The 27037-nt window shown below is 41.9% G+C and overlaps 1 protein-coding gene across 1 annotated transcript in view; it reads left to right on the top strand.

The window, feature by feature from the left end:
- Positions 1-27037, top strand: part of Reln (reelin) — a 429856-nt gene that overhangs the window by 257351 nt on the left and 145468 nt on the right. Inside the window, exons 12-16 of the mRNA XM_038315201.1 lie at positions 13227-13378; positions 22523-22635; positions 24146-24354; positions 25305-25433; positions 26108-26217. Of these exons, the coding sequence (XP_038171129.1) occupies positions 13227-13378; positions 22523-22635; positions 24146-24354; positions 25305-25433; positions 26108-26217 (713 nt within the window). The remainder of the gene's footprint in view (positions 1-13226; positions 13379-22522; positions 22636-24145; positions 24355-25304; positions 25434-26107; positions 26218-27037) is intronic.

Here is a 27037-nt window from a genome sequence, read left to right as displayed (position 1 = left end):
TACCTTCGCTCCAGCAGACACTTTTTAAATACATCTCGCTGGACAGCAAAAGCTTGCTTAAATAACATTGATGATTTTTATCACAGACCAGCCAAAGGGGGACACTTGTCCTAAGAGCCTTTATTAAATAGAAAGGTATTTTTTATGCATGCCTAAAAAATTGTGATTAAAAAATACCTTATGTCGGGCGGTGGTGGTGCACACACCTTTAATCCCAGCACTCTGGAGGCAGAGGTAGGTGGATCTCTGTGAGTTCAAAGTCCACCTGATCTACAAGAGCTAGTTTCAGGACAGGCTCCAAAACTACAAGGAAACTCTGTCTGAAAACAAAACAAAACAAAAATTCCTCACATATATCTTACATTAATTAGCTTTCATTTGAAAAAAATATATATTTTTCAATATTAGAATTTGAAGTCTTTCTACCATAATTATATTGAGATTTTCAGTTCTCCTCCTAGGGACTGAGATTTATAAATACTACTACCCAACTGTCATTGAAATATGGTTTTGATCCATAAAAAGGTATTTATGGGATATAATTTATCTTCAGGGGATACATAAAAAGGTACTTGGGACTGAAGTTCAAGGATGAGAGACCAGAAGCTCTAAGGGTGTCTGGTGGTTTGTGTTTTCTCGATGTTTTATCTGATCTGCCTTTTTCAGGGTCCCTCATGCCTTGGACCCCTTACTAAGAGTGACACTTTCCGAAGCTCCAGTATGTAAGGGGATACAGCTCAGTAGATAAAATGTTCATCATGTAAGTGTGAGGACCCGAGTTCAGATCCCCAGAACCACACCAAAACCACAGATATCGAGAGAGCTTGTGCAACTCAGGGCTTCTGTGGGGAGAATGAGGAAAGCCCTGAAAGCTTGCCTGGCATGTGAGGAGGGGAATTAACAGAGGCCCTGTCTCAAACAAGGCAGGTGAGGCTGATGCTGGCGCTTGACCTCTGACCTCTGTGTGTGGATGGCACATCTGTACCTCCACTCATACACAGACACACATGTGCACATACACACACACACCATGCACACGTGGAGGGGTCAGAGGGAGGGAGAGAGACTTTGATTTCAAAGTGATCATGAGGCTGGGGAAGAAGGACCCTGAGTTCAAAGCCAGCCTAGGGTATGTAGCAAGGTCCCATCTTAACATGAAAGGCTCCCATGGGAGAAAGTCCAGAGCCAGAGAAGCAAAGGGTATTTGTAGGAAAGATGCTCAGGAGGTTTTCCGGTTCTCACCTGGACTTTCCTTTCAAGTTAACTATGGAAGCAGCTGGTTATCTACAGCAGATTGACCTGTGGGCATGTCTGGGGGCGGGGGTTGTCTTGAATGCTGATTGATAGAGAAAATCTTAGCCTAGTGTGGTTAGCGCCATTCCCTGGGCCAAAGTCCAGAATAGTGTAAAAAGCTAAGCAAGCTAAGTGAGCAGACAAGTAGGTGTGAATGCATTTATTTTCCTGCTTTTAGGTATGATATAATATGAGATTCTGCCTTAACTTCCCCTTAATGGTGGTCTGTAACCTAGACTCGTAAACCGGATAAACCTTTTTTTCCCCTAAGTTGCTTTTGGTCCAAATATTTTAATTGCAGCAACAGAAATATACAGAATAAGGAGAACAGAAATTGACTTGATATTAAAAGATACCAAACCTACACTAGAACATGGAATAAACCAGAGACAAAGTTGTGTGTGTGTGTGTGTGTGTGTGTGTCCCCGTCCGTCCTGATTATAGAACTAAAAAGCTACTTATGAGGTTGGATTAAGTGATAAAGTGGGGAAAGATTATGAGAAGAGAACCCGGGCTTTTCTATGGCTAGGGTGAAAATGCTGGCTGAATGAACTGCCAGGTGTTGTTTTATTGGTCCATCGAAGGAAGTTGATAAAATTGTTTTTATCAGAGCTTCAGGAAATAAGACTTTTTACAAAGTCAAATTGACATGGGGAGCAATTATACATGGGGTGAGAATGCCAAAGAGAAACACCGTGTTGGGTCACTTGTCTGCCCAGTTCACTGTGTGCTTTTCTTCCCGTCAACCACTGCCACCAGAGACACAATTTGCCGTTAGAAGGTCCCCCGGTAGGACTAACAGGCAGATGGCAAGTCCTCCGTGCTCCAGAGTGACCAGTTGAATGAGTTGTCTTCCAAGAACCATCCTAATTATTTAGTAGAGATGCACACTCATGCCTTTCTCCTGTTCTCCTTCCATGAGAACTAAGAGAGAGCAAAGGAATGTGCTACCATAGTAAATAGTGGGTCAGACTGCTTTGTATGAACAAAGAACAGGAAAGAAAGTGCAAGTCATTATGGCAATGTTTTAGGAAACCATTTCCCCAGTTACCCAGAATTTCCTGCTGTTAGAATCAGAGCATCTGATCTCATATCTGTGAGTATGTACTCACTGCGCATCACTGGGCTGACCCAACACGGATGGACGTTTTCTTAGTAGAATGTTAAAGCTTTAGGGTTTGTTGTTGTTTCTAAAGAAGATGCATCTGTTGCTTCAATAGATACACTGATGAATTATGTGCGTCTTTCTGAACTTTGGCTTAACCTTACAGACACATCATGTAATTAGCAGCTACAGTCTCCCACCTAGCTACAGCTGTCTGTAGGTAGGAGAGGGCTTGGTAGAATCTCTGGTGAATGATAAAACAAGAAGGTATCTTGCTAGGTAAGCCAGAAAACTTGAGAGACTTGGAGGAAAGACGCTGTGAGGATGAGCATGAACCTAGGATCTGAGAAGAAAGGGAAGGAGGGAACCATAGTCCAAAATGCTCAGGGAATGAGACACCATACGTGGCACCTCAGCTTAGCTTCAGGTATGGGTACCGGTTTAGGGTGGTGCTTTGAGTCCCTGCCATAGGGGCTGTCGAATGACTTCAAATGCGGGATTCTGCTTCTAGGAAGGAGCTAAGAATGTGGATGACTGGAAAGGAGTTTCAGAGGAGTGAATGTCTGTGGTCATCCTCACCCATGATGTCTACAGGGCAGCTTCATGGTCATCCTCACCATGATGTCTTCAAGGCAGCTCCATGGTCATCCTCAGCCATGGTTCCCTGTCTACAGGGCAGCTCCATGGTCATCCTCGTTCGTGGTGCCTTACCCAGCATTTTTACACTGATGATTAAAGTACAATTAGCAGCTTTTACAAATCATCTAGTTCAGTGGTTCCCAACTGGGTATCATGGCCCCTTTGGAGATGGAACGAGCCTTTCACAAGGGTCACTTAAGACCATCAGAAAACGCAGATATTTACATTATGATTCATAACAGTAGCAAAGTTACAGTTATGAAGTAGAAACAAAGATAATTTTATGGTTGGGGGCCACCATGGCATGAAGAATTGTTAGAGGATTGTAGCATTAGGAAGGTTACAGACACTGATCTAGGTTCTCCAAGTGATTTTTAAAAAGTCAACTTTAAGTGAAAGCATCATCTAAAGAACTAAGAGTTGAGTAAACAAAATAACAGAATGAGCAAGTATAGACCATCTCAGAAGCAACCTGCCACCTCGGAGGAATGAGGGAATATATGACATTTGTGAAACCAGAACAAATGTATAAGAAAAAAAGAGATGAGAAAAACAAAAATTATGATAGTTGAAACAACTTTGCTAGATTTCTCTCAAATATAAATACATACCAAATTCAAGGACAAATTAGCAAACTGATTATTTTACTCTTGAGTCCTTATATCACATAAAAGACAAAGAAATCTCAGGGCTAGGGAGAGGATGGCTCACTCGATGGAGTACTTGACAAACATATATGAAGGCCTGAGGTTGAGCCCCAGTGCCCTTGTTAAGGATCCAGGCATGGGGCCAGACACTTGTGACCCCAGTGCTGCTGGGGAAAGGTCTGGGTCAGCAGGATCCTCAGAGCTTGGTGACCAGTCACCATCATCCAGGCAGAGAGCTCCAGATCTCAATGAAAGGCCCAGTCTCGTGAAAACAAAGTGGATGGCTCCCGAGGAACAACCCTCACGTTTGACCCAGGCTGTACATAGGCACGCGCATGCACAGGTGCATGTGTATGTGTGCAAACACAGGAGCATGCCCACACATGGGAAGTGGTATGTCGTATATACTTTAACCTTAAACATTCATATTTAGAATACAGTTTAACAACATCACTAATGGACAAAACAACAACATTATTCCCCCCCTCACACCCCGGGTCTATGAATTCCCTAACTGTGGATCTTAACCATGTTTACAGTGCCAGGCATAGATTCCTTCATAGGCAACAGGCCTTTCGTCTAATCAAGATTGCTTACACCCATACACAGCGTTGCCACTCTTGTATCTGGGTGGAAGGATGGTGTTGTGACACGCAGGGTCTTGCACTGCGCTAGATCCTTGCTCTCCCAGCCCTATACAAGTGAGCCAGCAAGTAGAAAGTGCCTTGGTCAGTTTGAGACTCTACGCCTCGCAACCAAGGCGTGCGGCGCCATCAACAGCCATCACACCATCCGGTTATTGGGATCAACCAGGAGAATGACAATGCGTGATGCATAAACAATCCAACATGTTAAAAATTAGCTGTTTTTCACCCAAACTTAAGTGACAGTAATATGATGTTGCCAAAATGGTGTTCAAAGAAAGTTATATTTGTATTATTTAATAAGGTATAAAGGAAACAAAGTTAAATAAACCAATAAATCCTTTCTCAAAATATACAAGTAAAATACGTCACTGAGAAAAATTACTTAATAGGGCGCCTTGTTAAGATTAACTGTCTTTTAATCAGCTCATAGCTCATGTGTATGTACTTAAGGGTTGATGGCTGATAAGTTCCTAAAATAGAAAAGGAAATTAGAGATCCAGATATGAACAAGTACTTATACATATGTGTGTATTGTGTGACTTCAGGTGACAAGCTTCCCTCAGAGACTAAATCCTTCTGGAAATTGCCGAGCTATGAGCTGATTAAAAGACAGTTAATCTTAACAAGGCACCCTAAATCAGATGATGAGGCCCTTAGTCTTCCCACTAAGAAGCTCTCCAGACTGCCTTTGCTTACTAGGCGATGTGTCTTCATGACACACAAAAGAGAGCCTTCTTTTAAAGCTATGAATTAAATATTATCGTGACCTTAGAATTTCTGAAGAACAAAGTTGCTTTAGGGCATTTTATTGATTTGAAAACTTTTTTTTCTTTCCGCCAACATCACCTCTGACTATTTGTGATAAATAATAGATTCAAATGTATTTATAATAAATAAGATTGGGTTTTTTATTTTCTAATTAGTCATAAAGGGGTAAATATAAATTGGTATGTTGTAGAGAGCTGCCCCCAGGCAGACGTCCCTTTAGCTGTATTCACACGGCACAGAACTGCTTTTCCACGGGGAAAGCCATTTAAAGAACAGAGAATCAATACTCCTGATGAGGGAACTTGCCAGGCCATCCAAGAAGCTGCTAACACTGTACAACCCCTCGGGTAGCCACTTCTGGGCTCCCAGGTTTGCTTATAATTTCATTTCATGTAATGATTACAGCAAGATAAAACCAGGGTGTGTCACTTGTTAACTGGAAATGACCACAGTTTGGGGACCCCCATCACTGCAGACCACGCCTGGTGAGCTGACACCTTCTCCCCAAAGGCTTTGGTACCTCTGTATTCAGCCATGAGCACTTTGCCTCCGAGCACCCTTGAGCCGGTTTATACAAATTCATGAAAGAATTAACGTGCGCTCTAACAGGCTCCCAGTGAATTTTTAATAGATGTAAGATAATTCATTCAAAGCAAGAAGACTTTTATAAAAGGCCTAATTTGTAAAACTTGAGAGAGCACATTGCTTTCATATTTCTCAAAGTAGGCTGGATTATTTGTGCAGTCTGATTATAAATATTTGGGCATCAAAAGAGATTGATTTCTTACCACTAAGAAGTAGTACTCCATTGTGTAAATGTACCATATTTTCTTTATCCATTCTTCAGTTGAAAGCATCTAGGTTGTTTCCAGGTTCTGGCTATTACAAATAATGTTGCTATGAACACAGTTGAGTAAATGTCCTTATGGTATAAGTGTGCATCTTTTGGATATATACCCAGAGTGGTATTGCTGGGTCTTGAAGTTTGCAAGCAAATGAATGGAAATAAAAAAAAAATCTGAGTGAGGTAACCAAGACCCAGAAAGACAAACACAATATGTACTCATTCATAAGTGGATATTAGATGTAAAACAAAGAATAACCAGCCTGTAGTCCATGACCCTAGAGAAGCTAGGTAACAAGGAGAACCCTAAGAGAGACATAGATGGATCCCCCTGGAAAGGGGAATTAGATAAGATCTCCTTAGAAAATTGGGAGTGTGGAGGAAGGGCAGAAGGGGAAGGGAAGGAGAAGAGGGGGTAAGTGGGAGGGAGGAGGAGAACATGAGGAAACAAGATCCGAAATAGGGAAATGACAGAGAGGGAGAACAAGGAAAGAGATATCTTGATTGAGGGAGCCATCATGGGGTTAGCGAGAAACCTGGCACTAGGGAAAGTCTCAGTTTACCCCAGCTAAGACCCTAAGCAATTGTGGAGAGGGTGCCTGAACTGGCCTTCCCCTGTAATCAGATTGATGATGACCTTAATTGTCATCATAGAACCTTCATCCAGCAACTGATGGAAGCAGATGCATGATCCACAGCCAAGCACTGGGTCAAGCTCCTGGAGTCCAGTCGAAGAGAGGGAGGAGAAATAATATGAGCAAAGGGGTCAAGACCATAATGGGAAACAGCTGACCTGAGCAAGTGAGAGCTCACTGACTCTAGTCTGATAGCAGCGGAACCTGCATAGGACCAAACTAGGCTCTCTGAATGTAGGCGACAGTTGTGTGGCCTGGGCAGTCTGTGAGGCCACTTGCAGTGGGACCAGGATTTATCCAGAGTGCTTGAATTGGCATTTTGGAGTCCATTCTTTTCGGAGGGATACCTTGCTCGGCCTAGATATAGGAGGGAGAACCTCGTCCTACCTCAAAGTGATGTGTCAGACTTTGTTGACTTCCCGTGGGAAGCCTTACCCTCTCTGAGGAGTGGATGGGGAGGAGGGAGGGGGCAGCTGGAGGAGGGAAGGGAGTGGGAACTGAGATAGGAATGTAAAATGAGAAAAGATAGTTTAAAAAATAAATTTTAAAATTAAAAAACTTTTTAAGAAGAGATTGATTTCCCTTTGTTTATTTTACAACTGTTTTAGTAAGAGAAAGAAAAACTAATTTATAGTAAATTGGGGGAAATTGGGTTTAAAATAAGAATTGAGGATACATACACAGTCTGAATTATAGTATTGTCTATGGTCAAAATTGTGAAAATAACTCATGTAGATTATCCTAGAAAAGTAATTAATTTACAACAAATAGCTAAGGAAAATAAGAATATAAGGAATGCATCGTTTATTTTCACAGAAGGGTCTTTCTGTCTATGACAACTCCATCTTTTTGAATTTAGCGTTTCATTTAAAACTACTCTAAAGCAGACACTTTATCTAAACAGTTGTCATCTGCATCATTTATAACTTAAATTCGCTGTGTGGATCAGCAGGCTGACTGGTCTAATTGGGATAAATGGAGCAAGTAAAAAGACCAATGAACCAGTGTGGAGTCTTCGTGTATACATCACGAGAGGCTCCTGGGTAATTTACAAGTGGGTCGTTATCATGAAGAGCTGCTTCAAAAGTCGCTCATGCTCCTTGAAGGGTTGACATAATCTTTTAACATATGCAGAGAGGTGAAGAGGAAGGAGAGAGAGAGAGAAAGAGAAAAAGAGAGATATTATCTAAGATTTAAGTCTGCCAGAAAGATGGCTCAGCCTCGCTTGCTCCCAGGACTGACCCCCTGAGTTTGATCCCCAGAAAGCCTACACGATAGCTGTCTTTTAGCCTCCACACGTGTGCCATGACATGTGTGTGCATGCTACTGATTTATAAATAAGCCTGTAGGGTTGCAGGAATCATCCTGTCACTGCTAGATGTACAGCTATGGAGATTAGCTATAGGGATAACCACAAACTGAGAAGCAGACTTGCTTTCAGAACTGGACAGCCTCAAGCAAACTGCTTGACATGTGTACCCTACTTCTCAGATTTTAGACAAGCTTATTATGGGAGTAATAAGAGGTCAAAAGTAAATACCAGAGATGAGTCTAAATAATTCATAATAATGAATATTGAAAATCATCCAAAATTCAAGAGATTAAGCTTCCCATACAATCAGCCATGAAGTCCATAAAGTTATATGTATAATTATACATAAATGTCTGTTGTTGCTTGATTTTTCTTATGCAAGTCTCACTATATAGCCAGGGCTTGCTTGGAATTCACTATGTAGCCCAGGCTGACCTCACACTCATAGTCACCGTACCTTAGACTCCCAAGTTCTGGGACTGCAAGCGTGAGCTCCTTTGCCCTGTGATGTAACACACTTGTAAATAATCCCAGTGCTACCTTCAAAGTCTATTGCCAGTGTGTGTACTATAGCTGTTTACTATATCTGTTTGGTGTTCGTGAAAATCATTTCTCTGAGTAGTCTTTGCTTTGGAAGTAGTGAAGCAGTCACCTATGCCTGAGGAGCTTTGTGGAAGGAATGACGGCAGCATGTTCTTTTTGACTAGGGTGCTTCAACGTTTTATCTGAAATAACTGTCGGTCTGTTTCCATCTCTGGACTTTCCAGCAGTTTGTTCATCTAATGAAGTTGAGTGACCCTGGTGTCCCTCTGTGGAGAGATGAGGTTGCCACTTAAATACATTGCTTAGAGATAGTTTGCAACATTCTGTATTGGTGGGAGAAATTATGGCAGATAATCATTATCATTTTCCTGGAAAGGAGCATGTCATTAGGAAAGCAGTTAACATTCAACAACTAGTAAATTTTGCTTTTTGCTTTACAAAATTGCCTCCTTTTGATAACGGAATCAGTTTGGTTTTGACAGAGATAGACATTTAGGCTAATGAAACCAGAACCCTAAAGAAACTCACACACAGAGGAGATGGTCAATTTGGAACGGAACTCTTAATGGGCTAGAACAGCTTGTTATCTACACAGGAAAAGTGAAGTTGGACCTCAACTTTGTTCTTCACCTTCAAGTCAATTTCAAATAAATTAAATTTATGTAAATGTGAAAAGTACAATTTTAAACTTTAAAAAGGAAGGATAAGGGAATACCGCTATAACCTCAGGGCAAGGATTTATTAAATAGAACAAAGGGCATAGCGAGATAAAAGATGAGTTCTGCCACTAAAGCTTTTTCACATGAGCATATGGGTGTGGTGTGCATGGGGACACATGTGTGACATGTGTGGAAACCAGAGGCTGACTTCAAGCTGTTCTCTACTTCATGTATATATCAAGATTTCTCACTGAACCCAGAGATCTCCAGTTAGCAAAACCATCTAGCCAGTGTGCCCTCGGGAGCCGCTCTCTCCACCTGCCAAGCACAGGAATTACAGGTGGCCATTTCCACCCACCACGCTCTTCTGTGGGGAATGGGGCCTCACGCATCTGAACGCTCATCTTTATGCTTACATAAAATGCAATGAAATGAAATATGTGCCCTGGCAAAGCTCAAGCCTGCATGGGCAGCCTGTGTATGGCCGTTCCATTGAACTTGTCTATATTGGGTTTCATGGTGTGAGTTGATGAGAATGACTGACCAGGTCTCTTCCTCAAGAGGACACCAGATCTCATCACAGATGGTTGTGAGCCACCAGGTGGTTGCTGGGAATTGAACTCAGGACCTTTGGAAGAGCAGGCAGTGCTCTTAACCACTGAGCCATCTCCCCAGCCCTGTCTATTAAAAACTTTTAATAAGCAAGATGACAGAAGGAAAATGAGAAATAACATACATATGCCCAAGGAAAATTACAGTCTAGGAAAAAAAAATAAAGATTTCAGACCACAAGGAAGTGAGAGAAGAGTGAGACAGTAGGGAGAGGAAGTGGCTCTGAGACCTTCAGCTGGCCAATCACAAACCTGAAGTGGCTCTGAGACCTTCAGCTGGCCAATCACAAACCTGAAGTGGCTCTGAGACCTTCAGCTGGCCAATCACAAACCTGAAGTGGCTCTGAGACCTTCAGCTGGCCAATCACAAACCTGAAGTGGCTCTGAGACCTTCAGCTGGCCAATCACAAACCTGAAGAGATGTCCCGCCTCATTCGCAGTCAGGGAAGTACAAAAGTAAAATAAAAAAAAATAAAAAAAAACCTTCCTCCTATCTACCAGGCTAAAATTTAACAGCCTAACAAAACCAAATGATGGCACAAGTGTGTTTAGGAAAAGGAATCTTGCGTCTTCCTGACGGCAGATGACTTTATCTGACAAGTTTGAAGATTGGCGAAGTATTATTACCCTTTCTGCTTACACACACACACACACACACACACACACACACACACCTGTTCTCACACTTTTTCTCAGCTGAAACTTTTGTGAAAGCCCAGAACACAGACAGTCATCACAGCTGCTGCCTTCCTGGTTATCCTAAGGTGATACAGAGGTGATGGGTGCCGTTGGAGGTGCAAAAGAGCAAACTCCAATGCACTGATGCAGCCCTATGTGCAGTCCATATAGGATAGGACACCAGTCAAGGAAGACGGCTAGGGGAGCTCTATCCATGTGTGTGAGCATTCAGTACAGGACCACCCATGTGGTATCTGGTCATAACCAGAAAAGTGAAAATGGACTGGATATCTATAAGTTTTTGGTCATTCTCCTGAAATATCTCTTGACTTCTATTATAGTCAAAAATATATTGTCAGGTTTCTGCTTAAGGTATTTGTCAGACAGACTTGCAAGGAGGAGAAGGTCAGGGGAGAGGCATTTGGGAACAAAGAGGTGCAAATGGTATATTGGCCCGCTCAATGAAGCCTGTGAATCTTGAAGCCATGAAGCCCTCACCCAGAGCCAAGGTTAATGGAAAAGCTGGTCCCCAAGTGATCACGCAGGGGTGGGGCTAAATGGGCAGGTGGTTTAGCGATGCCCTTTTGGCAGAAAACTAAACTCTGTGTCTTCAAACTTAAAGAGGAAGTGGACTTCAAATCAGCCGTGGTAGTGCCAGGCTTTAAGATTGAACATAGGGGGTTTGGGAATGAAAGAACAGATTGCTAATCTGAAGGGAGGAATGAGAGAGACAAGGTTAGGAGAGACCAAAGGGAGTATAAATTGTCTCACATGATGGGGCAAAGACAAGGGTATCAAAGGCAGAGAAAAGGGAAGATGGCTAAAGCAAGGCACTGAGTTATGCCTCTTACACTCTTTTGATATTGAATTCATTACTGAGCTTTTGCTGGGCATTAGGCCCTGAGCTACATATAAGAACCTGGAAGTAAGTCAGCCACCTAGGAGTTAGCATGTCAGGGATGAAGGGAAACAAATAAGGAAACAGTTAAAATTTACATATAAGAAAGAGTATCACTTGTGGTGAGGCTGTCTACAGGAAGCCATCTGGGCAGGATGAGTGAGCCTCGGAAATACTACGTAGAACACACGTTGAGGAATGACTCGGTTTGTTCAGCAGACAGTGAGTAGAGGCATGGAAGTCTGACGGAGGTGATTGTAGCAACTGTAAATTCCTGTTACGCAGCCAGGGTGTTTGGTACATTTCAGAAAGAGGCATGGAATATCCACAGAGATAAATCCAGAAATGTGTTGTTGGGTCAAGCCAATCAGGACCTCATATTCCACATTAAGGAGTTTGAGGTTTGTCCAGACAGTCATTATAGTTATTTTAAAAAATCCCCGTGTTCCTATTTCCCGGGCAGTTTCCCGAGCAGCTAGCAGCGGTGCGGTAGCGGCAGTGGGCTGGTCCTGCCATGCGGCCGGGAGAGCCAGCCCGCAGTGAGTGGGTCCAGGAGAACCAAGCTGCGGCAGGTTCCCAACAGCAGGTGGGCACGTGTAAACAGGCGGAGGCGGGTAAAAGGCACATAGACACAGAAAATAGGCATAAAGCTAAACATTTATTAAAGGAGAGAGAGGAAGAGGGAGAGAGAGAGGGAGAGGGAGGAAGAAGGGAGAAGCGGGGAACACATGTGCTCCAGGAAGAGAGAGGAGTGAGAAGAAATTCAGGATGACAACGAGAGATCAGAGGTCGCTGGGAGTGGGCGTGGAAAGGGGAGGGGACCAAAAGAATAACAGTCATAGGAAGCCCTTGAGTGAGCATAAGCAAAACAGAGACATGATCACATTTGCATATTTGAAAAGAAAATCACCCCTAGTGTCTATGGACTAGAATCTGAACTCCTCTTTCTGTACCCTATGCTCCAGGGAATTATTCAAATTTGTCTTCTACTCTTCCAAGCATACACTCTTATGATCTGTGATATCTGTGATATCTGTACTGTTGATAGTGCCAGGGTTATACCCAGTTCTCAACCTATACCCATATGATTTATCAACCCCAAATCTAATCTATTACTGAAGTAGGAGATAGCTCTGGTGTTCAACTACATGGTATCGAATATACTGCCTATCCATTGCAGGCTGTCCTTGGTGTCTGTATGTCTCAGTGTCCAGGTAAATTCAGGATGTCCTTGCAGTGCTACAGAGTTTAGGTTAGCGTATGAAGTCCCTGGGAAAGGGTCTAGCACATTCGCTGGCATCAATAGAAATCTGTCACTTTAATCCTCTTCGGCACTCAAAGCTCCTACTTGGCAAGACCCAGTTTAAAGCACAGCACCTTACCAAACACTCGCTGGACTTCTCCAGGCACATGCAGCTTTTCGTTCAAACATACATATGTAATAATTACATATAGTACATATGTACTATTTCTCAGTATACAAACACTCTCCAAGCATTTGTGATACAAGAGTGGACGGCTTTCCCTGGTTCACTTCTGCTTTAGTGTTAACTGGACTCTATAACCCTTTAACTGTTATAACTCTATAACTGTAAGAATTTCAGGAGTAAAGACTTTGTGTGAGTGATAGCGTATCAACTGGAAAAGAAAGAAGAGGGTGGATTTGGTCACTATGCATCACATCTGTGCATGGCACTTTCAAAGCGTGAAGAAAGAATAACTACTTTCTGGCTCTAGAAAACGGTTCTCGTCACAGAAGAGACAGAAGTGCGGACTCTGTTGACTAGGGTTGATAAGCGGACTGGGACTGCACAACGTATGTTCCAGGTTTAATCACTGCAGTCTGCAGTGTATATCTTTACTCAGAATTATCCATCACTAACTAAAGCCAATTCTATGTAGAGCTGGGTTTCTCGCTCTTAATGATTCTTCCTTTCTTTTATTCAGATGGGACATCTTGGGAGCTGTCATTGGTGCAGAATGTGGAACCATAGAATCAGGTCTCTCTCTGGTATTCCTCAAAGATGGAGAAAGGAAACTATGCACTCCCTACATGGATACAACTGGTTATGGAAACCTGCGGTTCTATTTCGTTATGGGTAGGTACAGGCTGCTGCCCTTCCCTACATAAATAATAGGGCTTATTATTTACCATGTAACATAAAAATTAGTGGGATCTGAGCTCTCCTGACAAAATAAAGACCTGGGGTACCCACCTCTACCTCAGCACTTACTCTCAGATAGTTCGTGCATTTAAAAATCTAGGCATGATTTCCTTTAAATAATATTTAAACTATCTCTCGCTTCATTAAAAGTAACATATAGAAAAGTTTAGTAATAAAAGTTACAATAAATATTTTATATGCCATTCTAGTTTATTTTTCTTTACCCTCCTGATAAAATGTATTTGAAACTGGAATTTCAATAGTTAATCAGCCCGTATTGTTTGTGCCATCTTGTAGAGAAAGACATTCTTGACATACCATGACCAGGCCAATGACAAACTGCCATAATGCCTTCCTCTCGCCTCCATTCCTTGGTCTCAGCAGCAATGGTACATGAACTAACAGTTATTAAAAAGAAAAGAGACCATGAATTTGAAGGAGAGTAGGGGAAGAGTATGTGGCAAGCTTTGGAGGAAGAAATGTTTTGAATACATTCTCAAAAATAAAGATTCATTTTTTAAAAGGCAGTGGGAAGGAAGCAGAGGCCAAGGTGACCCTTTGTCCACAGCCAGTGACCTTGCCACTCGTCAAAGTGAGTCATTTATTTTCATGGGAATCTCGTTATTACCCAACGCTACTGTTCCGAGAAGCAGAAGGGAAAATAGTTTATAGTACTCTATCGTGTTTTACAATACTTTCTATTTCCAGTCAGCTTAAAAACACATAAAAGTGTTCGTAAAACATGTTCAAGTGTATTACAGGTAGAAATAAATATGGGAAAATATCATAGGTCAATTAGGAGCTTGAACTCCGTGGCCTGCCAAATGTGTCCCACTAGTCAACGTTGACACGGTGACATATTTTTTCACTGATGTCATCCCTGTCACGTCCCTCCTTTGTAGAATGGAAAAGCACAAGCAACATCTGGAAATGAAGCAGGAAATAAACATTGTCTACCTTTGAACTTAGCATCAGAGATGTCAGTTCATCAGGGTAGAATGTCCTGAGCCTAGGACTCAGAGCTACCGTTTATCGCTTACATTCCTCACTCAGCTTCTCGGCAGCTGTACAGCTCAAAGTTGCATGAGATAGACGACCTCAAGACCATCATGAGATAGACCTCACTGTCGTCATGAGATAGACCTCAGTGTCGTCATGAGATAGACCTCAGTGTCGTCATGAGATAGACCTCAGTGTTGTCATGAGATAGACCTCAAGACCATAATGAGATAGACCTCAGTGTCGTCATGAGATAGACCTCAATGTCATCATGAGCTAGACCTCAGTGTCATCATGAGATAGACCTCAATGTCGTCATGAGATAGACTTCAATGTCGTCATGAGATAGACCTCAGTGTCGTCATGAGATAGACCTCAGTGTCATCATGAGATAGACCTCAAGACCATAATGAGATAGACCTCAGTGTCGTCATGAGATAGACCTCAGTGTCGTCATGAGATAGACCTCAATGTCATCATGAGATAGACCTCAGTGTCGTCATGAGATGGACCTCAGTGTCGTCATGAGATAGACCTCAGTGTCATCATGAGATGGACTTCAGTGTCGTCATGAGATGGACCTCAGTGTCGTCATGAGATAGACCTCAGTGTCGTCATGAAATAGATCTCAGTATCGTCATGAGATAGACCTCAATGTTGTCATGAGATGGACCTCAGTGTCGTCATGAGATAGACCTCAGTGTCATCATGAGATGGACTTCAGTGTCGTCATGAGATGGACCTCAGTGTCATCATGAGACAGACCTCAGTGTCATCATGAGATAGACCTCAGTGTCATCATGAGATAGACCTCAGTGTTGTCATGAGATAGATCTCAATATCGTCATGAGATAGACCTCAGTGTTGTCATGAGATAGACCTCAGTGTCGTCATGAGATAGACCTCAATGTCATCGTGGTTGTAAGCATATTGCCCATATGATGCTCCCAACAGCACTTTGTCCACAAAGGAGAAGTCATAGGTTTATAGTGATGTAATCTGAAAGTTTACTCACTCTAAAATAGTTTGTGCATTTAAATATCTAGACTTCATTCCCTTTAAATCATATTCAAAATGCCTCTAACTTTATTAAAAGTAATTTCTAGAAAATATTTGTAAAACAAAGTTGTCGTATTTACTCTCCCTCCTGATAAAATGTATTTGAAATTGGACTTACAATAGTAAGGAAACCCATCTATAAAAGATTAACTTGTCATTAAGTTAATTTCTTTAGAGAGAGTTTATTTGTGGGATATTAAGTCAGTTTTAATTCTTTCCATAACAAAATTGATTATTAACTAATGAATTAAAATAGTATTGGCTATGCAGGAAAATTTAATTTTAGTAAACCCAAAGAAGTACATCATCCTAAATAAAAGGAACTCCATTCCGTAAAAATTAAGACATACGTATTGAACATAGAACCTGGGTAGGACACGTAGACGTAGAGACAGTGGAGGGTAATGCTACCCCAGTCATGGTTGCTGGTTGAATGAGTTAACACATAAAAGCATTCAAAATGCTGCCTCACAAACTCTGCCTCCGCCTGTTACTGCTATGCAAGTGACTCAGACAGAGCCTGTGACCATAAGTGACATTTAACTGTGTGGGGGGAGAAGGCAGCAGGCTTTAATGGAGTAATGAGAAAGGGCAGAGAGAGCTGAGGACAGCTGTCATTCAAGGGGAGGGGGAAGGCTCCATAAAGGATATGGCATTAGACCAATCCTTGAAGGCCAGGCAGGACTTCCTTTCCAAGAAAGAATCTCAGACTAACCATTCTGAATAAAGGCCATTTTTTAAAAAAATCAAAGTGTGTGATCCATCCCAGTTGGCTAGTTTTCTCGAGGTATTAGCAGAAACGTGTCAAACTTTGCTCTTTCTCTTGCTGTCATGTCAAAGGATCCTTGCTAGGATAACATTACCTGCTTTTTTAGTGAGATAATTCCATCAAGAGTGTGAAGGAAAGACAAATGATCAGAAACCAGGAAACAAGACACTAGTTAGGTCAGTGGAGTTGAATTTCACCCCCCAAAAGAAAGAAAATAGAACAGAATGTTTTATAGCTTAGTTAAACTTGTAGCAGTGTTTAGAATTTATGATGGACAATATTTCTAAGTAACAAATAATAATTTTAACAAAATTTTGGTAAATGCTTCCCTTTCCATGTGGTATATTTTGTCTGGCAACTCTGTTAAGTGTCTCGTGTGCTAATCAATGTGATGGAAGAATAAGTCAGAGCTAAGTGATATTGGGAACAGGGGACCAAGGCAAGACACCTGCAGAGACAGAAACAATATGGCTTTCTCTCCTGGGTGACTGGGGGAATGGCACCTGGTTTTCAAAGATGTGGGTATGCAGAAGAATTTAGTGTTGGACATAGTAATGCTGGGATTTCTAGAATACCAGTAAGATAGAAATTCTCTTCACAGTTTCGAGCATGTTTGAAAACCATTCCTGTACTGCTCCTCAAGGAATGAGTGCTGAATAAAGAAAACGAGCTTTTGAGAGTGGAACTAAGTTCTCCAGTCATGAACCTCTTAGGGAAAATCTTTTGCCAGTGGAGGGAGAAGGAAAAGGGAATCGAGACTGTAAACAACATGAGGAGAAGGAGAAAGGAGGCAGGCTGAAGAGGGAAGGACTTCCTTCTTCCCAGAATTCTCCTGTTCTCATTGACCCGCCTCTACTTCCTCTCTGGTTGTCCCGCCTATACTTCCTGCCTGGCTACTGGCCAATCAGCATTTTATTAAAATACAATTGACAGGATACAAACCATTGTCCCACAGCACCTCAGTGTGGTGTTCTGGAAAATAAATGGCTAGTTGTTTGTCAGTTCTAGACCTCATTTCCTCTCAGGCACAGTTTGTATGTTCAATCTTTGGTTCATATCAGCTTTTATGAATATCACTTGTGTAAAACTTCTACAACTTTCAGAGTTCATCTAAAACCCTCTCCCCCTTATTTATCAGCTCATGTGTTCAGCAAACTTTGGACACCAGTACCTAAGACAGTGATTTAGAGCCAAACTTTAGTGAACAAGACCTAATAAACCTATAACCTAATAAACATCATTCATTTTACAATATTTTTTATTTTATTTTTTAAAAACAATCTTATTTTCCATACCAATACATGTTCCCCCCTCCTCCTCTTCTCCCACAGCCCTCACCTTCCTTCCATCTTACTCCATCCACTCCTCAGAGAAGGAGAGGCCTCCCCTGGGAAGTCTACAAAGTCTGTCACATCACTTTGAGGCAGGACCAAGCTCCCCCTCCGCCCTGTATCTAGGCTGAGCAGGGTTTCTCTCCATAGAGAATGAGCTCCAAAAAAGACAGTTCATACACTAAGGATAAGTCCTGGCCCCACCACTAGTGGCCCCACAAACTGCACAAGCCACACAATTGTCTCCCACCTTCAGAGGGCCTAGTTTGGTCCTATGCAGGGTCCCCCACTGTCAGTCTGGAGTCAGTGAGCTCCCACTTGCTCAGGTCAGCTGTTTCTGTGGGTGTCCCCATCATGGTCTTGATTGCTTTTCTCCTCCTTCTCTACATCTGAACTCTGGGAGCTTGACTCAGGGCTTGGCTGTGGATCTCTGCATCTTCTTCCATCAGTTGTTGGTTGTAGGTTCTATGATGGCGATCAATTTAATTCAAGGGATTACTCTATTGATTAGATTCTCAGCGGGGGTCATTCTTGTGGATTCCTAGGAATTTCCCTAGTGCCAGGTTTCTCGCTAACCCCATAATGGTTCCCTCTAACAAGATATCTCTTTCTTTGCTCATCCCCATCTCTGTCCTTCCCCCCAATTCTGTTCCTCTAAAAATGTTTGCTATGCATTCAGTTTGTTCTCAGCTCTTTCAGTTGATGCCGTCTATTTTCCTCTGGAATGTTTTTTACTACAATATATCATCACAGTGCAATTAGGGATACTTATCATTCTTATAAGGAATCTTCCCATAAGCTTTGATCTCTGTGAGTGTCTGAAACCATGGGTCCTAAAATGCCTTTTCTATATGCAGTGTGTTCCTCTATACACACCAACCTATGGTTGAGCCTGACAAGTGAATTATAAATCAGGCATAGTAAAAGACTAATCAGAAGAACGATGATGAAATTAAGCATGGGTTGGGTAGATGACTCAGAGGGTAAAGTGCTTGCCTTGAAAGCATGAGAATTTGAGTTTGGATCGTAAAAAGCCAAGTGCAGCAGTGAGCTCGTGTGACCCAGCACTGACAACAGAGATGAAGGGTCTCTGGGTCTTGCTGACCATCCAGCCTAGCTAATTTGCAAGTCCCGGCTTCAGTCAGAGACCCTGCCTAAAATAACAAGGTGAAGAGCAATGGACAAAAATGCTCAGCATTGATTTTTGGTCATGGAAACATGACTGTATGTGCGTGGACACACAGACACACACACACACACACACACACACACACATTCCCACATGCACACACATACAATTATAACTGATTGTTCCAAAAGTGAAGTGTCGGATGAATATTAGTAATTTCATGTCATGTTTGATATGTAATATTCACTATATAAAAGGATAATATATACTTTATAAAAGTGTAATATACACTATATAAAAGAAAGCATGGGATAGTGGATACTACTATATATCTGCCCTTTGTTCTCTCACTAAATGATATACTGGAGTCAAGACATATTCTCCCTCCTAGTCCAGTGCTCCGAAAATAATAAAAATGCAGAAAAATCACTTTCTGCACACAAATAAGAGTCTATAAAGTTATTTAAAGCACTGTTGAGCATTCTAACATTGACCACCCAGCCATCTTTTATTGAAATCCTGCTGTACTTTAATTTTAATTGCTCTACGAGATGCCTCCTGAGCCTTTCTTTCCACCACACACCAAAGCTTCGTAAGCTAAGCAAGATTTCATTTCTTCCTGTAAGAGCTGCTGCCGCCGAGCTTCATGGGCCTGACAGATTGCCCGCGCGGGGATCTTTCCGATGATAAACTCTGTCATCATCTTAATGTCTTAGCAAACCAACTTCTTCAGTTGCTTCTACCAATGTTGCTCAAACACATCAAATAGCTTTTCGAATGAACTTAGGAGACTTAGGATTTGCACAGTATAATTTTAATAGATCACTTCTAAAGCCAAACATGTATCTGTTAAAGTGTTAGTTCAGAATTCTGAAAACAGTTGCACTTGGAAAGATGAAAGAATGATCTCTCATAAATAATGCAGCTTGCTCATCAGGATGGGCTTTGCATGTGGCCTTTAACAGGATGGCTACAGTCAACTGTTGATATTTGTAGACTCAGACAACCAGTTTCCTTAAGGGCCCCAAAAGTGGGACCTTGGAGACTCAGAAAAGGCTCATGGGCCAGTCACGAGTCTCATTAACAGGTTATGAAAATGTGATGGCTGAGCTTGAAGCGGAGTAGTCACTGTTTACAGCATCAGACCTCATGGCAACTGCCCCAAAACTATGGACAGTGGTATTTCCTCCTTGACACTTCTTGCCAAGTGATTCCCAAGACATGCGTTGGCCAGGAACCCTTCTATCCCTGTGTATTGTCAAAGTCTGTCTCTATAACACTCTTTTTGTCTAATATTCCTCCAGCTAGGAAGTTTCTTAAGCTAATTAGGTTCCCTTTATCTTTCTTTGCTTCTCTTGTCAGACGGTTTCTTCCAAAGGGTAGACCCCATTATCCAAATTGAATCAAAGCAGTCATTTGTGAACAACTGATTCCTTGTTGGCTTACTCCGATTTAGGTGGGGTCTCAAATAGTGTTTGTTGATTTTGATACATTTCCAAAGGGTGATCTTACTCTAGAGTTTGAAGATGACCTTCCTGGCACCATGGTGTCATGGTGTATCAGCAATAGCGGTTACCTATAAATAGAGTTAGTATCCATGATGGTTGATTTTGAAACAGGTAATTCTTCGAAGTATAACGATAAGAGAAACGGTTTGCGTGATGAGCGTCAGAAACGCTTCTGCAAGCCTTTACTCTTGTGTGGCTGGTGCTGTTGTGAATGGCAGTGTGTTGCCTTTAAAACCAGATGAAGCAGACAGTTGATAGAAGCCAGAAAGACCTAAGATTATTGATACTGTGTAATAGAAAAGAAAAAAACAGAACACATACTCAGGCTATTCTGTCATCAGGAACCTCCCGCTGCCCTTTCCGTTCTAAGGGTCTTTCGCTTTGTGTGACTATAAAGTAGGGTGATAGAGAACAAACTGTACTATATACCTCCCACTAATCAAATGAAGCACCAAGGATAATGTAAAAAGTAAAAAAAAAAAAAACATACATACTTAGAATACAAACATATCTGCGAAAATACCATCCGTGTTACTTAAAACATCTTTAGAACTCCATTCCAGAAATATGTGATGCAGGCAATCACCAATTTTATTTTCATATAAATGGGCTTAAAGAAAAATTTCTTGATCACCTCAAAAATAATGGAAAGGACCTTGACAAAAATCTAAGATAACTTCATGATAAAAGTCTTAGAAAGTAGGACTTACCACAGCATAATAATAATGGCTATGTATAATAGACCCCATCCACCATCATCCTAAATGGAGAAAACCATGAAGTGATATCATTAAAATCGGGAAAAGGACAGGACTGTCCAGTATCCCGACTGTGTTTCAGTCTAGAACCCAAAGCACAGCTGAAGCTAAAGGACAAGAGAAGGAAATGAAAGAGATTTAAAGAGATATGAATAGGAAAAGAAGAGGTCAAATTATTTCTACTTACAGATGGCATAATATTATACATAAATACCCCCAAACTTCTACCAGAAACCTATAAGCAATCAGCAATTCCAGCAAAGCGACAAGGTACAAGAGCAACTTACAAAAGCAGCCACCTTTCTGTACACCACACAAGCACACTGAGAAAGAAATCGTGGACACACTTACCCTTGCAGTAGCCTCAAAGACAATACAAGTCTTAGAATAAACTTTTCCAAGGATGTGAAAGACCTCTGTAATGAAAACTTCAAATCAGTGAAGAAGAGGTTGAGGAAGACATTATAAAATGGAAAGATTCTCATGTTCATTAATTAGTAGAACCGATATTAAAAAACTATCATCCTACCAAAAGTCATTTACAGATTCAGTGCAATCCCAATCCAAATGCCCCAAGCATTCTTCATAGGAATAGAAAAATATCCTAAAAGTCTGTTTGAGACCACCAAAAACAAATCCCTTTTAGCCAATACAATTCTGAGCAAAAAAGAGAACAATCCTGAAAGGATTACCATTTTAAATTTCAAGATATATTATGGAGCCATAATGATAAAACGGTATGGTAATGACACACAAGACTTGTAGACAGGTAGAATGAAACAGAAGACCCAAACATACACACATACATAGCTACAGCCATTTCAAGGCCATGATACACACGTGCTCACAGGGACTCGGGAGATGAGCAAACCCAGGCATGATGGCTCATGGTGACTCACGTTTGTAATCCCCAGCCTTGTGGAGGTAGATAGACAGATCCTTGAGCCTTGCAAGTCAGCCAGCTTAGTCTATGTGGTGAGGTCCAAGCCAGTAAAAGGCCCTGTCTCAACAAAAGATGACACATAAGGTTGTCCTCTGACCTGCACACATAAGTACAATACCACGTGCGCACACATGTACCCACATGTACCCCCACACTAAAAAGGCACATACACCAAAATATCTTTTTAACTAGGTTGGGTTGGATCATGGCCATGTACACACACATGTACCCACATATCAAAAAGGCACATATGTACATGTGTACCAAGTGCATGTGAGCACACACACAAAGATATATCTTTTTCACTGGGTTGGGTTGAATCAGTGCTCAACACGCAGTTATTTGAGTAAGTCTGCCAAACAGAGTAATATTGGCCTTTCCCTGTCAAGTCTTTGATCTGGAACGTGGCTCTCCTGAGCTATCACCATCAATTAATCCCTTGGAGCCCCTTATCTTTGTGTAAAAGTATCCTTCCGTGACACGTCATGCCATAATTGTGTCTTGCTCTGATTTTCAACATGATGTTTGATCTTTTGGAGGCAAGTTGTTTCTCACACCATGAAATTTTTTTGCTTGATACAGGAGGCATCTGTGACCCCGGAGACTCCCACGAAAACGATGTGATCTTATACGCAAAGACTGAGGGAAGGAAAGAGCACGTTGTGCTGGATACACTTCCTTATTCCTCCTATAAGGTACAGGTGACGACCCTTGTGTCAGATGACCTCAGAACCCCCAGGCTGAGACCACACCCACAAAGAGCGTGCCAGGCACAGAGGCTTCATCTCTGTGTGGGACGCCCCAGGAAATTGCTAGATATTTTTTTTAAATGGCTTGGGAATTTTAACATTCGTTTTTATTTCTGATACAAATGAAAACTCAGATTTAGTCAGGAAAAACAAATTACAGGAACAATAACGCAAAACCCAAACCTCCAACTGACAGTTACCCCTGTCCCTGAGAAAGCTGTAAAGGGGATCTCTAATTATGCAGCTTCACAGCCTTGCTTTTTGACAGAACGAGTCGAGTCCCACCTGGAAATCTTCTAGACAGAAGGCGTCGCAGGCGTTCAGATTGCTGTAACCCTTACATTTTCTTTGCTAATTAGAGCTACGGGATCGCGCTTTTCCTTTTGCTCTCTGGGTATAGGACAGGAGCTGTTTCTGATTATTTGCAAACATCTTGAAAGTCACGTGAGCTGCTTGTCTTGCGTGTGCGGGTGTTTCATACCATCAGTGTGTGCCGACACCGCCCACACTCAGTAGTTTCTCTCTACACTGCTCGCTCTCAGGATACTCTACAGATCTAGGGCTAGGGAGAAGCTACGCTCAGCAAGGTGCTTGCTCCGTAAAGCGGTCCAGCCTAAGTTTGGAGCCCAGAACCTAAGTGAGAAGTTGGGCATGGTGGTGCATACCTGCAGTGTAGATGTTGAGGAGATAGAAATGGGATCTCTGGGTTTGACCAGCCAGTCTAGTTGACCAGCTCCAGTGTCAGTAAGAAATGCTGGCCCCACGGGGGAAGAAATGGAGAACAGTTATTGAGGAAGACACCTGACTTGAACCCTAGCCTCTTGTACAAATTTGCACACTCACTCATATAAACACATACACAGAAAATAAAGAATTATTTAAAAATAGCCAACTTAGGAAGCAATCAGAGAAAAATATCCAATATGTTCAACATTCAGTTGTAGCCCAATTGATTGCCCTCAGAATCTCATCAAAGACTACTTTTCTAGCAATTAGTTGGTAGGATTTTACCTGCTCTGGCCATGTGAATCCTTCACACCGAATCATAGACATAAATGATTGCATGTTGATCTGTTGTCTGTGACTGCTTCTGTTTTGAGTCTTCTCTTCAGAATTCGTGGCAGAGAGGAACACTAATGTTATACAGAACTGCTTTTGAAGGCACAAATGATACAGCCAGATAATCATTCAGCTGCCTCCATCCTGCGCTCAGGGGGATGAAATGGTTACACACACTTGATCAGTCCCACACAGGGAGCCCCTCTATTTACACAATCATTCTAAGTCCTTGAAGATAGAATCTTCCACATGAAATAACAAATCCAGCACAAAGGTCCTTGTGTGGTGTTCAGTAAATGACAGGTGTGGAATCAGTGATTGCTGGATAGACTCTAAGAGGATCGCATCGGCTAGACGAGAAGGATTGTAAATAATTTGAGTTTCCTTTTCCTGGAAGGTTCCATCTTTGCTTTCTGTAGTCATCAACCCTGAACTTCAGACGCCTGCTACCAAATTTTGTCTCAGGCAAAAGAACCACCAAGGGCACAATCGGAATGTTTGGGCTGTGGACTTCTTCCACGTGCTACCGGTTCTGCCGTCTACAATGTCACACATGATACAGTTTTCTATTAATCTGGGATGTGGGACGCACCAGCCTGGAAACAGGTAGGAAGCACACGTAGGAGTGGCCTAGTCTGGTGGGAAATGAGTGTGCATGCATTTGGCCGTTGAATTAGAATTTATCAGTAGATACCTGTGTGGGTTCTTAATTAAATGTCTATTAACAAAAATACAGATTCTTCCCCCTCCCCCTCTGTAACAAAATAAAGATTCAAAGAACTGAAAAAGTTCTTTGAATAATAATAATAATAATAATAATAGCCAGGCGGTGGTGGCGCACACCTTTAATCCCAGCACTCGGGAGGCAGAGGCAGGCGGATCTCTGAGTTCGAGGCCAGCCTGGTCTACAAGAGCTAGTTCCAGGACAGGCTCTAGAAACTACAGGGAAACTCTGTCTCGAAAAACCAAAAAAAATAAAATATAATAATAATAATAATAATAGGAGGGCTGTTACTGGGTAGAGTTTTCTCTACTGGGTGAATATAGTTTCGTTCTGAGTGCTTTATACAAAGTATCAGAGGTGTTCACACATGCCCTGGCAACATCCATTGTAATAACCTGATGAGAGAGAGAAGTAACTAAAGACAAGATTAACCCCCATAGGCTAGTGACCCCCTAATAATAGGTATGGAGGTCAATTAGCATCTCAAGAGCTGTGACTTCTCTGTCTCACTTGCGGAAGTGCTGCTTGGCTCCTCTGTAAGCATTTTCCTGGTCTCACATTCACGGGGTGAAGTGGCAGTGTGAGACGTGGTAATTGCCTTGCTATCTATCAGATTCAAAAAACGCAAACCCAGGTTACTGTGTGTTGCCCTTCCGACATAGCTTGTGTGGCAGCAATCCAACCGCTTGCCCTTTGAAGACTGGCCAGACTCCAGTGAGAGATGACACAGACATTTAGGAAATGTCCCATACTCGTTGACCTGGCCATAAATGCGAAGAATCATTTGATATCTCCTTACCCCCTCTCTGTTGTGGTTCTCTACTACCCCTAGTGTCAGCTTGGAATTTTCCACTAACCACGGACGTTCCTGGACCCTGCTCCACACTGAGTGCTTGCCTGAGGTCTGTGCAGGCCCCCACCTCCCACACAGCACCACCTACGCCTCTGAAAACTACAGTGGGTAAGTGAGCATGCTCCAAGGCTCAATTAAAAGATTGAGTCCGTGGTGTGAAATTTTCAAAAAAAAAAAAAATAGTAATTTGAAGACCAGACATTTTAAATAATAGCTAAGTAAACTGACTTCTCCTTGAGAGTGGTATCATGAAAATACATGCACAAATATCTTTGCTAAATCCTATCCTGAGCACACTTTATGGGGTCAGTCATCCTTTATTTATGATACTTATGTTTTGGATTATATGCCCCTTAGTTATTGCTTTTTGAAAGGGATTGTATTGCCAAAATACAGGCATAAATTAAGAGTAGAAAAAAGATACCTTTTTTAAAATTAGACCTGGTCAGTCAGATCTTACTTCGGCATCTACCACATGCAATGGTGGTTACTCTAACTCTCCAGATAAATTAAGGTCTACTGCACACCCTTTTGTGGGCTAGCATAAGACTCGAGATGCCTCTGTAAGACTTTGGCCAGCTTATAGAATGAGCACTAGATACACAGTAAACTATTTACAAGGCCAGCAAAATGAAGATGTAGACTCCACAGTTGACGATAATACTTTATTAATTTTGGTGTTACAGTGAGCACACAGAAACAGGAGCCTCACAGGCGTGTAAAGTTAATTCAGAAGATGGGGAAATGATTGTGAGGCTGATGCTGTGCTCCCTTTCTCGCAGGTGGAACCGGATCACCATCCCCCTCCCTAACGCAGCGCTCACCCGCGAGACCAGGCTCCGCTGGAGACAAACGGGAGCAATCCTGGGGAACATGTGGGCGATTGATAATGGTGAGTGTTTACCACAATCACAGGCCATTGATGTAGGCGCGTCCTGGGCTTTTGTCAGTCAACACACAGCACAGCACATTGCTAAGTCATGGTCTTGCGATTCCTGAAGCATCCTCTCTTCCTTTTCTCCTTTGCATTCCGTTAGAAATTCAGGGATGTACAATCAGAAAAAAAAAATAGGCTGTGCAGTCAGCAATATTAGATGCTGAAATGTTTCAACATACATAATTTTAAAATGCTTAAATCCATAAAATTCAAGTCCACTGTTGATGACAAAGGATAGCCTAACATTTCCTTGAATCTTATGCAAAATTAACATAAGCACCATACTGCATGTATTAAAATAAGACCCATTCTTCTTAGTGGCTCTCATAACATCTGGGCCCTTATCTTCTAACTGCAGACACTATGCAGAGAGGGAAACATCGTGTCTAAAATACTCATGACGCTCACCCCATTTCCAGACAATGGCATAAAAAGAAATATTTGGATGGCCATAAAAACCGTTGACTAGATTGTTGATTATTTCTGCATAGTTTAAAAGCCAGTGTCTCTATACTACAATGTATGCTTTGTGTGCAATAAGAGACAACGAAAGTTGTCTAAACCTAGTGTATAAATGAAAGTATCTAAGGTTCAGTGTGTTAAAATAAAGTTTCTTCACTGGCAGAATTTTGCATAGCATTTTAATTACCACAGCTGCTAATGGGCTCCAGGATATGTACCCCCTGGGCAGGAGGATATGAATAGATTTTTCCTAGTGTAATTCTATTAAAGAATCTATAATGAATCTTTATTGGTTTTAGTAATCACAAAAGAA

Source organism: Arvicola amphibius, chromosome 18 (assembly GCF_903992535.2).
Source record: "Arvicola amphibius chromosome 18, mArvAmp1.2, whole genome shotgun sequence".
Classification (NCBI taxonomy): domain Eukaryota; kingdom Metazoa; phylum Chordata; class Mammalia; order Rodentia; family Cricetidae; genus Arvicola; species Arvicola amphibius.
The sequence above is the reverse complement of the archived record's forward strand: the minus strand, read 5'-3'. Positions and strand labels throughout refer to the sequence as shown.